Genomic DNA, 18,068 nt, shown 5'->3' on the forward strand with positions numbered 1-18,068 from the left:
GCTTCATTTTCAGAAGCTGTTTAAAAGTTACAACTCAGCAAGGACAAATTTAAAATTAAATTAGCTGGATCCTGAGGTAAATATGAATTAAAACATATGTTACCTCTATATTTAAACGTTCATCTTTCAAGCTTAACACTTTATGTGCATCAAAAACATTTTGACAAGCTTAAGTTTGTTGATATTTTTTTAATTTTCTTAGAACAAAACTGTCACAGAACTGAATTGGCAGCAATAATAATAAAAAAAAAACAAAAACGGAGCCATAAAAGTTTCAAAAGGCAGCTCTTTTACAAAACCACTGCACCACCTGAGCATAAAACCAAGACTTTTAAATACACACTCTCATGTCAGGTTACTGTAACTTTACTGTAATAAAAAGGACAACTTAACATCAAAAACACACAGGTACTGATACTCAGTAAGTCTTATCTGGAGTATCTATATCAAAACTTTCAAATGTCTTTTAACACTTTTAAACCAAATTTGAGAAGTTTTGCATTTCAGGGAAATATAATTGTGAAAGATAATATTTAACATTGTTGTAACTTTATTTTTTTTCCAGGGTTTATAACAAGCAGTCATGTCAAAAGAACATGTAAAGATTTGTCTTCTTGGTTAAAAGGGTGCATTCAGTTGGCGTGCTGAACAGTGGAGAAGCACAATTTGAGGGTGTAAGGGTACGGACCAGCTGGAAAGAAAGGGAGGAGAATGAATATTAAGCAATGAAGGTTAAATAAACTAAACTAATAAAGTTAGTTCAGGTGTCATAACCAAATAAAATTACATCTTTTTGCACATACTTGCGTTTTTCATCTGGTAGTGGTTCATCATGGCCAGAGCCTCCATGGCATCATTGATGGATTCCCACTCCAACAGACCTGAAGCACTGCGGTCACTGGGAGCAGCTCCACCTGGAAGTCAAACATTGCAGATTTAAAAAAAAAAAAAAAAAAAAATCTTGCTTACTTTCCGTTTTATACAGTGGCTTAAAAACAAATATTGAAATAAACAGAATCAAAGCTGCTTACTTTTTCCTGTGAACATTTTAACATTGATGGGGCTCTTGACACCAATTTCATCACAAATCTGTAAAGAAAACATTTATCATTGTTAGTGTTGTTGACATAAGCATTTCTGTTTTAGTTCTTGGCCTCACATTCCAGTGATGCAATCAGTTTTAAGAAAATGTTGTTTAATTTATCAAAGTTAATGTTTAAGTCTGGGTTCACATAACACAACTTCCAGAGTATATACATACATATATACATACATACACTAAAGAGCAGTCTGTGATCTAACATTGTAAGATACATCTTTTTCCTTCATTCTCTTCTCTGATAAACCATTGTTTACTGGATTAGTTGCAAATTCTCATCCAATTTCCAAGATACTGAAAATGTATTCAGCGAAGTGACAGCAGGTCTCCTCTGTGGGCTGTGTCATCCAAAACTGTGACAATGGGGCTGAAAATTGTAACTAAGTAAAATTAATGTTGCTTTTTCCTACAGACCTGAGAGAAAATCTCTGGTGTGACGTCTGGCTGTGCGTTGAAAAAGTGTAACACATTGCTCGGGTGCTGAATGCGGTTTTTGGCTGCCTGTTCAGGTGAGGTGAACCGGTTGTTCCTAGAGCCGTGAAAGTCTTTGAAACTACTCGAGCCATCTTCCAGCTCATAGCACTGACCAGGTACAATGGCCTGCTGCTTGGACACACTGCAGAGAAGGAGAACCAAGTCAGGAAAGAGTACACTAGACCGATTTGTTTCTCTGACACACTGCTTCACAGCACATTTGATTGTAACAGTTGTGTAGAACATTACTTGTACTCACCACACATTCAGTTTCTGCCCAAACAGAAAGTTGTTGTTGAGATGGGTGATAGACCGATCCACTGCATAGCAGTCTCCCATCTGCACCATAGCTGCCCCAGGCTTACTCTTCATAAATTTCACCTGTGGGGAAAAAAAAAAAAAAAAAAAAAAAAAAGGGGTGTCAGAAAACTGATGACATTTCTGTTAAGAGTTCCACCAGGACCTGAAGAGAAACTGCTCAAAGTGACAGAAAACTACTCTTTCACCAACTGACTCCAATAGACCAAAAATACACAAGCAGAGACTGTGGGTTGAGAGTCAAACAATGTCATGTAATGGACGTCCATGTGTAGGAATGTCAGTGAAAGAACTTTCCCTGAAGTGATTTAGAGCAACTTAAGAGCATCATGTGTATATTAATGCTCCCACAAACACCAGTGAGACCTTTATGCCATCCACTTCTACAGTTGTAGTTGACGTTACTGACATTGTGTGCTCTGTAAACTGGTGCTTGGGACAGTAGGTTAAAGCTTGATGGTAGTCAAAGAGGAACACTTGCATGTTTAGTACATCACTACTAATCAAGATGGAGTGCATCACTTTATATGGGAAACAGGGAAAGACCAAACTAAAGCTGTTATTAGAACTGTACAGGTCTGCAATTCCTTTGTCACTTATACTAAAATATGCTCACGTTTCTCTTGTTTGTATCATACAATCATATGTAAAATTGTGTATTCACATGTCTGATGAAAACTTTTATCAATGAAAACCTAGTGAGGCTTAAAGGTTTAACGTGAACAGCTTCTCCACCACTGTCAGATACTAACCCGCTCCACATTTCCATAGAGACAGAAGATATTGAAGACACGGTCGCCGTTCATCTTGACAGGATCCAGTCCGTACACCATGACCACCGGAGAGTCAGCGTGGGCGCCATACTCTCCGGGAGGAGGGGGAGGTGGTCCGTAACCCGGCCCGTAGTTTCTCCCTCCACGGCCTCTTATTGATGGACCCATACGCCGACCTTCATAGGGAGGGGATCCATAGCTCTCATCGTAGCCGTGGTAACCACCTCCTGAAGATTGAGGGAGTGAGTGGGAGAGCAGAAAAATTAATGAAGCAAGATGTCAATAGGTGAAGCCCGAGATTTAATTATTTTCCTTTAAATGTCACTGGTTGTGCTAAACCTATAAACACAGTATGCACAACCATGTATAACATTCTCATTTAAAAAAAAAAAGAAGAGGTTTAATTCAGGTTTATGTGGCTATAGATGTCATATCTTCAGCGCAGACTACAAACCAGCATGAGATATGGAGTCCCACGGCTGCGAGCAGGGACACAAGGAAAAAAACTGATTTTAGCCACTTAAAGCTCATCTGATAAAATCGTAAACATACGTTTACTGCTTTATCTTATCATGAGACTGGTTTTTCAAATACTTCCCACACTCCACTGTCCATGAAGAAAATCAGCACCTGTAGCTCAAAGGGTTCACTGGTTGACTGCTGCCTTGTTTAACTTTTAAATTTGGGTAAATTCCAAGAAAGAATTAACTCCAGTTAACCAATCATCATATTTTCAAATATTTCTGTGTGCCATGTTGTAAATCTCTCGTTAGGTTTAATTATCTCCAGTGACAAATTAAAGAGAAGTATTTTTACTATCAAATCTGAACATTCACAAGATGCTGTGGTGGTTTATAGATGCCCATTTATTTATTTTCCCCAGGAGCGAGAGAGCCTTACCATACTCTGGAGGGTGATCGCCCAGCAGAGCAGGCTGTCTTTGGCGCTTGTTGGGGTTGGCACTCACATCCTCTGTAAGAGAGAAAAATTAGATGAATTCAACAAAAGGGTGGCTGGGACAAAGTTGTCTGCATCCGTCATGACAATGGGACACATTTAATACACACACTGTTGCCAACATCTACCTCAATATGCTCATCACACCTTTTGTTACTTAAGCAGAACTTTTAAAAAGCATTTTGCGTTTGATGATGTGGAATGTAACAAATGGCAAGAGCAATCATAGGATCAGAAGGAAATTACCCAAAATGCACAAAATCATTTAATCCAAACATACACAACATCCACCTTTAGCTTATAAAGGGGCACAAGAGGGAATGACCAGGATGAGATGGATACTAATGATCTAGGAAGTTGGGTAGGTATTCAAAACAAATCTGGATAAGCAGCACAAATGGCTTCATTTAAAAATAAATTAGTACACACACACACACACACACACCTGCATTACTCCCATTGCCATCTGCATCACCATCTGTAAAAGGTACACAATAATCATACACAATCAGAATGGCAGGTTAATTATTGTACATGTACATAATTATGGGGGCAAATATGAAATGACCCCCAGTTAAATGTCAATAGAGTGCAATAAACCCATTCATTGTGACAGGGCTGCCTGTCCTCATGTAGAGCATATATCAGGATAAATGTGGACTAATTAAATACAAAATGCCCACAAACAGGTTGCAAACGTTTCAAAGTTGATGCTTTGTGTGTTTGGTTTTGTGGCTGCTTAAGTATGACACTTAATAAACATTGTTCAAAGACACCCTTCATGAACAATCTTCCCTTTGATTAAAAACAGTGATTTGATTAAGATTAGTAAAAGGAACCACACAAATGGAGCGATTAGACAAAACACATAAGAAACTCAGGCTCTGACAGAACCACAACCACCCTTTTCCAGAGAGAAAGAATAAACCTGTATGAGGAGAAAAATTTAATCATGTCTGATGTGGCAATGTTGGGTGCTGGGCTTTGGGGTTGTGTGGTGCTGTGCAGTTATGTTCCCTGATGAGGGGCTCGATTTACTTACTGCAAGCTTACACACAGTGGGAGGAAGACATTTGCAGCAGCAGTTCCACCACTCTCCACTCAACTCATTTCATCCCATACTCCTATCCAATTCCTCTTTTGGGGAAACAACTGTCCATCTTTTATCATGTTGAAACGCCCACTGGTGGGTGGTTGGCTGTTTGGCTGGCATTTCCATCCTTTTTGTTCCATTTTGAAAAGGTCCGCTTACCGCCCACTGGTAGGCCTTGAGACTGTCAGAGGGCACATTTCAGTTGGGAAGCCGGCTCCTCTTAGCCGCAAATAGCCAAACCTGCATCACATGGAAGGTGTTACACAGGTTCTAGAGACTTAAAATACTTAAAAAGAAAGCTGCACTCAAAAAAAAATGATAGCTACACAGGGATGCAATGTAGTGAGGAAAACAGAGGGAGGAGAAGATGAGAAGAGAGCTAGAGAGAAAATCTGAATTCCATGTGGGAGGACACAAAGGGTAAAAGCAGACATGGGCCTGACTGGGCTCTGAGTGTGCTTGATGGTGTTGTCAGCAGTGTCTTGTCTTCATCAGTTGTCTTGTGTTGACCACTTGGTTCAGGACGCGACTCATCTATTGGATCAGTTGGTGCAGCATCAGAGTGTCAGCATGTATTGCTCAAATTTGTTTTCATGTTGACGAGCGTGATGAGCAATGTGGTCGTAACAGAGCAGGAAGGGCCAAGAGCTTTTTTTAACACATGGCCTCAGCCAAGTGGTTTGTATCAGTGTGCATCGCCTGCTGTACTGTCACTACTTCTGTTTGGGTGGATGCTGTGTCTTCGCGGATGTCAGTCTCCATTTGGTGTCAACAGTGGTGTCTCAAAAATGGGTAAAAAAGGACAACATGGTGGAGAAGAGGGGGAGGAACCAAGTGTAGCTTAGTTCCCAAAAACTTCCCACCCTCTGGAAGTGTGCGTTGTCTTCACGGCCCATGTGCTGGAATATTGATCTGAGGAATGAGTGGTATCAGTCCTACATCAACGTGTTGAGTGGATGGGGTGTCTTGTGACGAGTCCCTGTGTCTGAGGGAAGTTTGAACCTCTGTATGATAGTGGTTGTGTCCTTCTGTAGAGATGGATACTGGAGGTGGTGGCTGGTTGCAGAGTGGTGATGTCAGCATGTATTCTGCACACGTCCCATTTGTGCTTTTTACTGAGTAGTTTATCAGGAAGACATGACGTGTTACATAACTGTATTTTGCCAGTGGTTTACTGATGCAGGTCCTTGCCTCTGTCCTCAATACTAACAACAAAAAAGACTGAGATAAATCCAGCAGACACCAGTGGTGTGACCACTTGGTCCTTTGTCAGAGCCACATTGTTTACATTTTGAGTCAATGCACAAGTGACTTCAGTGGATTCCAGAAACCCAGTAATTAAACAGGTATGGTCGTGGAAGGCAGGAATAATAAATACAGAGAAAATGTTGAACATAACAGGTTTGTGTTAATGGCAGTGATTACATGTACCGAGTGGAATCCTGAGGCATTAAATTATTAATGGTAAAATAGTTATATCCAAAATAAAGTAAAATCTTCAAATATTATACAAGACAATAGCACATCTATCTGATCAATCAGTGCTGCTTTTGTTACCAGCGTACTCAAATGCTCCGGAATGTCATGGGTAAAAATGCTGTAAATTTGCCCTTCCGTTTCCTCATATTTGACTCCAACACCTACAACTTTTACTACAATTATTAAAATTGGGGTAGACCCTGGCCAAATTGCCAGTCCATCACAGGGCCACGATTGTGTAAATTAGTTACACTATGATGGGCTTTCATCACAACAAATTGTTTGTACTGAAGAACAAAGGATAATTAACAGGTTATTTCTTAGCACTGACCAATCCTCAGTAAAATGCTGTATTCATGGAATTTGTCCAGTGTCTGCCATTATCTTCCTCTAGTCATTATACAGAGGACAGGAACAGGATATGTAACTCTGTTATCTTGACAGTTCACATAGAGAAGCTGGACACAGTTGTAAAATTCACCTGACATGGCATGGGTTCAGTTTCATCAGAACACTAAACATTTTACTGAAGGAAACTGGAACTACATGCCACACGTCTGCTAGAATGCTAGCCTTAAACTATAGACAGGCACACAGTTTTTGTGTTATGTGTTTTTCATTTGTGACATCAGGTCATACGTGTGCAACATTTTCCATCTGTAAACATCTTCCTGCCACTCCCCCCACACCAGAGTTCCTCTACATTTCAACTTTCAAATATTTTGTTTCACATGTTGATTAGTGATGCCCACAAGGCATGCCCTGGTGTTTTTCATTGACCCTGAACAGAGTGCGCTTGAGAAGTATAAAAATCCCAAAGCAACACTTGAAAGTGTCCTATAAAGTCCCCACAGTGGCAGCAAGGGTGAATTAACAGCATGAGGCTTCTCAACTCTAACAAACTGTGTGTATGGCACTTGGCATGTGCTCTGGTGTTTGAGGTTTTACCTGGACCTCCCAGGTTGGGGTTTGTGTAGTCCCAGGTGTCCTGGTCGTTCTTGAAAACATTCAGGCGAGTAGGCTGAAGAAACACAAATTAAACAGCTATCGTTGAGTTTGAACATTTACTTTTGACTCAAAAATCCACATCGTCAACAGGATCGTGTTTATGCAGCGGTTTTCTCACTGGACATACCTTGGCATACTCGATTTTAAGTGTGCAGCAGCCGGAGTAGATGTCAGCACCATTCAGAGATGCTTTGGCCCTCTGAGCACTTTGCACTGAGTCAAATGTAAATTGTTAGGTTAAGGAAAACAGACATTGTTGTATTGTTTATTACAATAAAAGAAAGCCACCTATACCCTGCCCTCTTGCTGCTAGCCTTTATTCCTACTGCTTTAAACAAATGCATGGGCTAATGGGTTAGGGTTCCACATTTTAAAATCGATCAGACAGGTTTGTTTGTACCTGGGAACAGATATCACAAATTGATACCAGAAACCAGTGTCAACCGTTTCAGTCTGTGTAGTGCTGATTCACTAGTAGTGCCACATGCCAGACAACGTTAAAGGATATTCAACCATTGCTTGGACACCGTTCTTCCGGAAGATGACAATTCTCTGGACGGGCCCACAGTTGTTGCAGATGGTGTAGAGAACATCCTGTGAACATTTACCAAGTAAAACAGAAATGAATACAACACTGAATGGAGGGAATTGTCAAATAAAAGAGCACAACAGCTACATGATGTTTTGTGAATTCTTGCAGTACAGCAAGAGTCTGTATGCATCCAATTTTAACTGATTCAGCATACACATTTATTTACATTACACACCCATGAACATAACAGCAGCTAAACAGATAAAAAGGTGGAGTGGTTGGCAGGCACAATTATCATTAAATAAATTGTTTTGGTGCATTTTAAAGACGCAGCACCTTCAAATCCAACTCCAGGTGCATTACCCATAACACAGTAATATTTGCAGACTGTACTGAAATTTTACTGCAGCCTTGTAAGGTCTAAGTAACATCACTGCTCTGAATTTGAAGTGTGATTTAACGGTAGGTCTCTTTGTATTTACCGTGGTGACGGGGTAGATGGGGTTCATGATGGTGAACAGAAGAACATTGTTAACACTCCTGGAGTCATCAGAGTCTCCTGGCCTGGAGATCTTCTGGCTGGTGGAGTAGTTGATAAATGCTGGGTGTCCTGCGATGTAAACTTGGTTGTCTGCAGCATAGGTCACAGCTGTGGATGATCCATTCATGTCTTCATACTCCACCAGTGCCTGACGCTTCTTGGGCATCACCACCACATAGCTAGAAGCACAAGTATCATTATGGTGAATTTAAACCAAACCAAACGCTGACAACCACTGGTTTAAATGTTATTTTTAACTTCTTCCAGGAAAAAAAAAAATGTCCACAACAATTACATAAATAGACTCCTTACACACAAATGAACCTATTCATTTTGTCCTACCTGATCGCTCCAAATTCTTGCAAAGCATCCACAAGGTCAGCCTCTGTAACACCATCGACCAGACCGCGTACATGCACCACCACAGACGGAAGGGTCTTGTGGGGATCTTCATATCCCTGCAGATGTGCAAACCCAGAAAAGACACATTTAAGCATCTGGAACCACTGAACTTAATTGTATAAAAACATGGGTTTAAATAGGGATAAATTGAGATGATGCTGGTCAAAATCACTGCGTCGGATCGGGGACAGATAAAAAAAAATCCATCTGCACAAACTCTCATGGAGGTAGGTGTAATTTGGGGATGTTCAAAGCTTTCTCTTGCTGTTGAACACTTTTTTCCAACAGGACGAAGTGGTTTACTCTCACGCAGAGAAAATTGGCTTGTGGTCTACTGACTATATAGACAAATGAACGCGAATGATTGCATTGTACCAGAAATTACATCGTTTCCACTAATGAAGCAGATGAATAAGTTACTGGGTTTATCTGGGCCTAGTTATGAGTCCATCTGAGTCGGAACGGGAGAGGGCAGTTAATTGACATTGCGTGTTACGACATGCCTATTGTGATATGGAGTTTTATTCTAACTATAGTTAATATATAGACCGTTTTTGTTTTTAAACAAACGTGGGGGAAAACTGATGCTGCGACGGCTGTTTTTATGCTAACCGCCATCCATCACCTGACTACGGTGTGTGGCTAGCAGCTAGCTCACCGCTAACGATACCGGTGCGAGAACAAAGCCGGGCACAGGCGAGGCCCGAGCGCGGAGAAACCGCCATCACGCGACACCATTCCGACTAAACATCACATTAATGGGCCCTTCTAAACCACACAGACGTATATTGTTTTAGACGAAAAATATCACGATAATATGCGAGCAACTTAAGACATACTCAGAGCTAACAACTAACGCGTATATATTTCTTATCCCCTCTCATGTGAATGAATTAAACCAACGAAGTAGAACCAAGCCGTGTGCTTGTTCGTTACACGAATCCCGGGGAGGCTCATACACAGACCCACTCACCGTGGCCATGCCGTCGGTTTTCTGTCGTTTCGTGGCCCTGCCGTCCTCGCCGTAGTACCGACCCGCTGCGGTAGCCATGTTGTCCCGGATAAAAAGGCTGGTGATAATGACGACGCAATGAAATGGACGGAAAAGTCGAGGCAATCGGAGCTCGGGTTTCCACGCCCTGTGCAGCACCACCTTGTGTTGTGATAGGTTCTGACAGCCGCCAATCACCTTAGGATTCGAATATTAGCCAATAGCAGGACAGACAAACTAAACAGGCTTTGACGCAATTCGATCGGTTTCAAAGCCACGGTTATTATTTGGGTCATCAGTGTATTAACTTGAAAAAAGAAGTCTACAAATTTGTTTCGATTACTTTGAATGATCCTTTACTTTGGTCTCAGTAATTGTATTTAAAATATATTTCTACTGAAATCCTACAGGATAACTTGTGCATTTCAAGATCCAACCTTAATATAAAAAAACTATAAGAGAAAAATAAAGACACTGAGGTATGTTGAAGGTTTATTCAAAAATAAAACTGTCACTGCCTTACCACAGAAGCCAGAAACAGAACCAAACAGTTAAAGCAGCCCTTACAGAACTCAAACTTCAGCACTGTTTTATTTTAAAATCAAAGTCAGAGGAAGAAATGAAATCTCTACACACGAAAAAAAAAATCATATATATATATTTCAGCAGGGAAGCTGATGAGGGTTTGTAAAAAGGACAGTGCAGCACAAAAACAAACAGTAGGAATGTGACGTAATATTCAAAGGCATGCAGGCCAGTAAGTGTCAATTTATGTCACTGTGAGTGGAAAAACAGTATTGTAACTCACAAATCATAATATTGAGTGGAAAAAAAAAAATCCTACTCTCTCAAGGGAAAAAAATCTCAAGGATCACACATTTAAGCATCAGTGATAAAAGCAGTTTATCAATACAATGTTCTCACCTGCAACAACAGGATAATCTTCACCTGCATATTACTAAACAGCAGGTCAAAACCACTGCTAAAACTCAACTGCAACATTCAGTATTACCTCCACACAGTTTCTGTGTTTTACACTTATGAGAAAGATGACTTGTGTAAGCAGCAGGACAACATTTAAAACAATCCGTGTTCAACAGAAACTGATTTCTGTCTGCTGAACTGACCAAAGTTTTAACAATCTGAGGCTGCAGGAACGTGCAGTGCAGAGAAAATTAAACTTCATTGACAGATAAGTACAAAAAAACAAAACCAGTTGTAGGTGGGGCTGTGAAAGCAGACATTATGCGGGGGGACAAGGGTCTGTCTGTAAGGGAGAGTGTTTGCAGCTTGTGTGCATGTAATGGGCTTCATCACTCAGACTGCTGCTGGCGTAGCGCTTCGGTGGGGAGTTGCTGAACGGGAACGACTGAAACAGAAACAGACAAGTGTTAGCTTGCCACAGGGGAGGCTGGAAGAATGATCAGGAGGGAAAAAAAAAAATCATAATATACAAGCTTAGTACTTAATTCATCTAATGTAACAAAAATTAACTGCTACAGGTGTGTGGCAAACAATACTGCTACAGATCTAACATTAAGACCATTGACCATTTCAAATACACCACTCTGCCCTAACCAGAGAAAACACTATATTTAAAAAGCCACATATTTCTACTGTACTAAGTGGAAGATACATACTGCATTGGAAAAACAGCCTAAAACAGTAGGGATGCTGCAACATGTATGACACAAAGGACCATGTCTGACAAAGCCTCACCACTGATATCAGCCTGTTAAAATGCTTAACATATCCTTCTGGCACTCAGTCATATACACAACACACACACACACAGCCACCCTGCATGCACGTTAAAGGTGCTACATGGCTAACATTAGCATTAACAGCTGCTCACTTAACAGTGCTTTGCCCAGCATCGAACTTCATTCTTTTACTCGCCTTTTTTTTTTTTTTTTTTTAAGCTAGACACATGTCATGATGCATTTGTTACATGACTGTCTTGCAAAATATCAATCAACACAGAATTGTTTTATATATTTTTATATTTTCATAATTGCAAGGAATTTAACCAACAGCTAGCCCTGGACCCCTTTGGCGTGTTTCCACTGGTTCGATTCCACTGCTTCCACTAGCGACTAGTAACTGGTGCTTATTTTAATACCTGCTCTGGCGAGGTTCCAAGCATGCTGAGGCGATACTATGCGTGACGTCTGCAGACTGTCGGCCACCGATTAGTCACAGCAAATGTCCGACACAAGAATCACCCCAAACAATGCCGAACTATAGATCAGTTAAAAAGACGTAATCCTAAAAACGTGGGTTAATCTCCAACAATTACAAGAAATGTCTAAAATCTCAACAGGAGTCTGGTGTATTTAGCGACAGCATTGCTGATCGCGACCACGACCGGCGCCCTGCCCATGCATTTCAGTCCAGTGCCTGTGTCAGATGGCGTCTGTAATCCAGTCATGGAGGAAGTACTGAAAAAATATTTTAATTGATTCTAATAATTCAGTTACACTGAAAACAACTGCTTTACAGGTCACTAGTTTGTGTATCGTGTGTAAAATGAAGTCACAGCAGTTTCATGCAGCTGTGTAGTGATGACTCCGCCCACGTTGAGTAGATACCATTTTGTAGTGGAAAACCAACATAAACCGTGCTGAGGTGTGACCATAGGTGGAAAGGGGGCTTTAGTTGGCAATCATTACTGTAGCGTTGTGGCCTCAGTACAACCTAATGCTGCAAAGAGAACATTTTCTAAACTCTTCCAAACACAAAGACGGCTGAAGCTGTTGGCAGATGACAATCGGCACCACCTCAGTCCCAACAAGAAACCAAATTTGGTTAAAATGTGAATAAAAGCATGAATATTGGTGTGGGTTTCTCCTGCTAGAGACATATCATGGTGAGTAAAGGAATGAAGTTTCATACTAGATTAGTAGGTAAACAGCTGTAAATCCTAATATTTGTCATTTAGCATTAGAAAAGAGCGGATTTAAAGGCTCAACTTTTTGATTAACTTTAGCTCAATTATCACCACTTTTCCCAGAATACATGTCTGTGCATTTTCTTTCATCAACATGAGCTTGTCAGGGTTTTTTGATTTTTGGTTACCTTTGGAGACAGTGGCAGAAACAACAAGTACAGAGAAGCGAAGGATGAAAGGACGGATGACTACAACTTGGAGAGACACTGCGCTGGGAGGCTCTTGAAGACTGATCTCTCGTCAGCTCATTTCTCTTTCAGAAGCTAAGTCAGAGGCTGAAGAACTCTGGTAGGTAGGTAGGGGGTCTGGTAGATAGGTAATGCATTAAAAAGGTAGAGGTCGAACTCTGATCTGTGTGGGTCAGCCCTCTGGTAGATCTGAAGGCTGGCTGGCTGGCTGGCTGGCTCTAGTAGAACAACTGTATGTGTGCGCGGTCTGATCTCGTCTGAGCGTGTGCGTCGGTTGAACAGGCGATCACCCATTCACTGCAGGGAGGGTTCGGTCGGTAGGTTGACCTCTGTCTCGCTGTCTAACACCAGATGCAGGCGAAGGCTGATCTCAGCTCAGCGCTTAGTCACCCTCCTGCAGGACGTACACACCGCCAGCTAGCAGACCCTGGGCCTGGGATCAGCTGCAGTGTCAGTGTAGTGCTCAGCTCCCACCACACGCTTTAAAGAAAATATGAAAAATAAACAAAACTGTGCTGCAAAGATGCTTTATGTTACACTAACGGTGTCGCTCTTTCTGACCTCAGTTAAGATTTTCCTGCATACTGTTCATACATCTAGCCAATTTCAAAATAGGGAATTGAAATTGAACACTTCTAACTGACCATAGCAATCTAGTAATTTCCCCCCTGATCTGTCAGCCGAAATTCATTGTTTAGAATGAAACCTACACCTGAAGTGAGCGAAATCAAGGGAAACAGAAGTATATTAATGCATCTCATTGGTTTTAGCTGCTTTGGGTCTGAACAGTCTACAGGTTGTGCAGTGACTATCTTTCATGTACTCTGTTTTTCAAAATCGAGTAGCACCAATTAACGGCTACAGGGTTTTTACAGTGCTAAATAAAGATGCAGAGCTTTTGATTGTTGGAAAAGAGAGCACAAGAGAGATGACATTTTTCTTCCCTACATCAGACAGGGGGTTCAAATCCCTGTTGTCTAACCCTCTCACTCCATTTTTGGCCAGCAGCAGATACAGAAGATGAGGCAGGAGTTGCAGGTCTTCTCTGTGCAGACGATGCAGAGGTCAATGTCCGTCCGTCCTTCTCATCGTCACACGGCAGTTATTTGTCGGCAGCTTGGCGATCTCACGGAAAGGAGGGTCACTCCCTGCCTCTGGTAGAGCACCTAGCTCTAAAAAATAACTGACCCTATCTATGAATGAAAGGTAGTTGTGGTCTGAATTGTAATTTCTAAGATCTATAATGCACCATCTAGACCTTACTGGAACATGTTCTCTGTTATACACCTCTAAATGACTCAGTAAAACCAAGCATGAAAAATTCATTAGACAGGCTACACTCAGTTTCAGAGAATATGACACATCTAGACGGATCATTTACCTGCTCCTCTTGTGGTTGGCTGGTGGAGTTCGTGAGCGGGATCGAGAGAAAGAGCGTCTCTTGGGAGCAGAGCCAGAACGAGAGCGAGACCTGGAGCGGCTGCAGAAAATAAAAACCTTAAATGAGATAACTGAAGGATAAAATGAAATATCTATACAGTTAAGCCATTTGTGTGGGAAAGCAAGCAAATACCACAACCCCACAAGACCTCACATCATATTCTGACAAGTTCAGATAAAAAAAGAAAAACAATGGCAACAGCATCACCTATTATCAGATGAAGTATCAGATGATTAATGGAGACAGCAGTGTTAGTGCGGCAGCTCTTCAATCACCCACTATGACCCACAGCAGCATAATGTGATGAAGCAATTTCAAAACACCTCAGGGGAAATTTCTTTGCATTGACACCTCAGTCACAGATGAAAATAATTTTCATTAAAAAAAATATCCTCCATGTTTGTTTGCAATGACTTGCTGAATGTGACAGTGATACTTCCATATAAATCCAAAAATATAAATAAAAATGTACTGAAATGTACTCAATGTCCTGAAAACAGTGACTCTGAAGACATAGGGGGTGGAGTGGCTCAGTGGTTAAGACTGGTACCATGTGTGCGAAAGACATCATGGTCATAGTCGACTCCACCCCTGGCTGATTGTACTCAATTCCATTTTAAGTCGCTTTGGATAAAAGCGTCTGCTAAATGACATGTAATGTAACATATCGTGACATACTGTAAATACAGTAATTATAAACTGGTTTGTTACTCTTGTAAATACCAAACAAGCACACAGAAACAAAGGCATAAATAATTTTAGTATATACATGATTATGCTGTATTATCTCTCAACATGTATAACCGCATCATGTGGACAGAAGCGTTTGCAACATCACTGCATTCTAAGTGCAAACTGTAATGATGTATCATTAAACACAACCCACCTTCTCACAGAAGTCCTGGACTTGGAACGGGCTGGAGAGCCAGACCTAATGTTACAGAATATAAAATGTTTTTAATTACAGCTGTGGTGGAAACTATATACACACCAGAGGGGGGCAAAAGACATTACCCAAGCTCAGAAGGTGTACTTAATTGATCCCAGAGGTGGTTAATAATTAACTGACCCAAAAGCATTTGTCTCAGCAGAAGGGAAAAAAAACATACCTTGCCAACAACAAAAGCTGAGAAAAAAATGGCAAACAATAGATCAACAAGCTATGGTCTCACCTGCTCCTGCGTCGGGAGTAAGATGGAGATCTGCGACGGCTCCTGAGGGAGAGACAGAAAATGACAAACAGAACAAACACAAAGCTCAATTATTGTCATCTGCAGAATAAACACTGACAAACAGCTGATAATAAAATCCTTTTTTTGAAGGACAGTTGCTTTTAAATGTTTCTTCGGAAATTAGACTATGAGTCATTTTCAACAACCCAACCAGCATTACAAACAAAAGTATGAACATTTCCTGTTACAGTTTCATAACTGACAAGACTGTTTTGATACCAACTTACCTGCTGTGGCTACGGCTGCGGGAGTGAGAGTGATAACGACGCCCACGGGACCTAGATCTGGAGCGAGAGCGTGAATGAGAGCGGGACCTGGAATGGAAAGATAGAAAATCTATTAATGTCTGTCTTTCACTGATGGCAACAGGATGGCGAAAACGGTTTGCATCGGAGCAACAAATGTCACCTGCTGCGACGGCCTCTCTTGCTGAAGCGGTAGCAGTCGTATGCGTAATGGCCTCGGTCTCCACACTGATAACAACGATCATTGGGGTCAAACTGGCGTCGGCTGGGGCGCCCACGGCCTTTCCTGGAGAGGCCCGTTGACAACTCCACACGAACACGGGAGCCACAAAGGACCCTTAAAAATAAATAAAATAAATAAGATGGCAGTATTAATCTAAGCCACCAGAGTACATCTGTGTTGAAATGTTGTCCAACATTTTTTTACTGTTTAATTCAGACAATAAAGCCTAGCACAGAGGTATGAAGCCCCACAACAGTGTTTTGTTGGCATACTTGCGTATGTTTTTTTTCTTTTATTACATGTTAACACAAAAACATCTAGTATTGGAAATATGGCGACTCACTTTCCATCCATGCCTTTCACAGCATCTTCTGCATCTCTGGGGTCCTCAAACTCCACAAAAGCAAAGCCAGGTGGGTTCCTCGCCACCCAAACACTTCTCAGTGGACCATAATAACTGAATGCTCGCTCCAGCTCTCCCTTGGCAGCACCATTGCCCAGGTCCCCCACATAGACTTTACAGTCAGTGGCTCGTGATGAGCTACGTGAAGAGGAGTAGTGGGAGGAGGACATATCTCCGTACCTGATGGGATAAAGGGAACATAGATATCAAGCATGTACGTTCAAATACAGATACTTTCTCTGAACCTGAATGATACAATCGCACACACCTTACAAGTAAATATATTCTAAAACCAAATCCAGACCATATGGAGTTCATAAGATGTTTCAGAAATTAATTCTAGAGAGTGTCTGAGTTAGAGCTGCTGAATAAAATCAGCAACTCAACAATTACCTTTACAATGTGGTTTAAAATGAGTGACTATTAGAGGGAAAGGGCGAGTGGGGATTTCAACAATTCATAAATGAAAAGGTACAGCCCATTCAGGGTATTACCAGCAACATTAAAGATAAAAGGTATTCTTCAATAGCAAACGATGAGAGAAAACATTAAAGACAACTCAGCAGCTCAACTACACGTGTTTACATGTTAGGCTGTTTCATATTATTAAACTAAGTTCCTCTCAACCCCAACATAATACAGTTGATTTCCATCGCACTTTTATTCTAATTACTTGTATAATAATTTATACCAACTTATCTTCATTTAATTTACCTTTATTTTGATCACCATTTGACTAGATTTGTCATTCCTTAAAACAGTATCAGCATTTCGCTGTTACTTCGTAATTTCTTATATCACATTTTTATCTGAATGTTTGCTTCCAGCGTACAACTGAACCTGTTTTGTACTGGTGCAATACACTCACCCGTAACATTACGACGCTAAGCATTTAATCAGAATTTGGTTATGCATTAACTTTGTTGGCAAACCTACCGAAACTGCAGCCTCTGAGGGGCCAGCGAGGGCACATGGCTCCTCCTGCTTGTTTGCTGCCTTTCTGGTATTGGCGGTTTTCACGGTATCATTATTAGTTTCGTGTCAAGCAAACCATATACGCTATGTTTCACATTAAAATGTCGTCTCTCCTGCTAAACGTGTGTGCACAGGTTCGTATCGGTTACCAGCACAAGACCAATAGGCAATTTCTGTTAAATTGTCGTTTAAATTAATCGCATGAATGTACGTGGATACTCACATAAACAACTATGCAAGTCAACATTATGATAATATAGATTTCATCTGTGAGCAACAGGCGGTCAAATCCGTGGATTAGCCTCAGGCCTCGCTGCTAACCCGCTCATAAACAATGGCGTCTGCACGCGTTAGCGCGTTACCTTTCTTCCGCTGTTCTGTTGATTTGTGACGCCGCTCCAAGCGCCAGTGAAGCTCTGGTCCCCTCAAACAGAAACCCGGGGTTTTAACTAACCTTTAACAACGCCCTTTAGCAAATTAACCAACATTAAACCACCAAAATAGCAAATCTCCCAACGTGCGTCCCGCGGGTGACCGGGGTTAGCCACCAGCAACGAAATGCTACTCCGGGATGTATCCGCGTGACTTCCACATCTGCGCACAAATGAACTTCCGGTGAATCCTTTCGAAATAAAGATCGCTCCACTATAATAAAACTCAAATTGTGATTTTGTAAAAACTGTAATATGTATTAAAATACCAGGTAAACCCGAAAAGTATTTTTTCTTGTCTTGTTTTAACTTT

The 18,068-nt window shown here is 41.2% G+C and overlaps 2 protein-coding genes across 3 annotated transcripts; both read right to left on the reverse strand.

Annotated features, from left to right (window-relative positions):
• Positions 1-169: 169 nt before the first annotated feature.
• Positions 170-9,808, reverse strand: LOC131462567 (heterogeneous nuclear ribonucleoprotein L-like). The gene is made up of 14 exons (XM_058633873.1): positions 9,650-9,808; positions 8,617-8,732; positions 8,216-8,453; positions 7,710-7,795; positions 7,329-7,425; positions 7,142-7,214; positions 4,067-4,099; positions 3,565-3,636; positions 2,644-2,891; positions 1,833-1,954; positions 1,514-1,715; positions 1,032-1,089; positions 804-914; positions 170-691 (listed from the first exon to the last, which is right to left on the reverse strand). The coding sequence occupies exons 1-14, from the start codon at positions 9,725-9,727 to the stop codon at positions 633-635; spliced, it is 1,593 nt and encodes a 530-aa protein (XP_058489856.1). The 5' UTR covers positions 9,728-9,808; the 3' UTR covers positions 170-632.
• Positions 9,809-10,146: 338 nt separating this feature from the next.
• srsf7a (serine and arginine rich splicing factor 7a) lies at positions 10,147-17,907 on the reverse strand. 2 transcript variants are annotated; one of them, XR_009240903.1, is made up of 9 exons: positions 17,687-17,907; positions 16,290-16,529; positions 15,887-16,060; positions 15,706-15,792; positions 15,419-15,460; positions 15,133-15,177; positions 14,187-14,285; positions 12,746-13,285; positions 10,147-11,036 (listed from the first exon to the last, which is right to left on the reverse strand). XR_009240903.1 is itself a non-coding variant. In XM_058634141.1 (8 exons), exons 2-8 carry the CDS (start codon positions 16,517-16,519, stop codon positions 10,985-10,987), a joined length of 729 nt encoding a protein of 242 aa, XP_058490124.1. In that variant the 5' UTR covers positions 16,520-16,529; positions 17,687-17,905; the 3' UTR covers positions 10,147-10,984. The 2 variants fall into 2 exon arrangements, 1 of the variants encoding a protein (XP_058490124.1); XM_058634141.1 differs by lacking the exon at positions 12,746-13,285 and having other exon boundaries at positions 17,687-17,905.
• Between the last annotated feature and the right edge of the window lie 161 nt (positions 17,908-18,068).

This window comes from Solea solea, chromosome 7, assembly GCF_958295425.1.
Source record: "Solea solea chromosome 7, fSolSol10.1, whole genome shotgun sequence".
NCBI classification, from domain to species: Eukaryota; Metazoa; Chordata; class Actinopteri; order Pleuronectiformes; family Soleidae; genus Solea; species Solea solea.

What these genes read in the sequence shown, in the direction of transcription:
- LOC131462567 (XM_058633873.1), bottom strand. Translation starts at nt 9,727, where the DNA reads ATGGCTACCGCAGCGGGTCGGTACTACGGCGAGGACGGCAGGGCCACG. An exon ending in CAAGAATTTGGAGCGATCAG is followed by an intron (nt 8,454 to 8,616) that starts GTAGGACAAAAT and finishes TTGTGCTTCTAG; the next exon opens with CTATGTGGTGGTGATGCCCA. An exon ending in GGTGTCCAAGCAATGGTTGA is followed by an intron (nt 7,426 to 7,709) that starts ATATCCTTTAAC and finishes CTAACAATTTAC; the next exon opens with ATTTGACTCAGTGCAAAGTG.
- srsf7a (XM_058634141.1), bottom strand. Translation starts at nt 16,519, where the DNA reads ATGTCCTCCTCCCACTACTCCTCTTCACGTAGCTCATCACGAGCCACT. An exon ending in AAGAGAGGCCGTCGCAGCAG is followed by an intron (nt 15,793 to 15,886) that starts GTGACATTTGTT and finishes TTTCCATTCCAG; the next exon opens with GTCCCGCTCTCATTCACGCT. An exon ending in TACTCCCGACGCAGGAGCAG is followed by an intron (nt 15,178 to 15,418) that starts GTGAGACCATAG and finishes CTGTAACATTAG; the next exon opens with GTCTGGCTCTCCAGCCCGTT.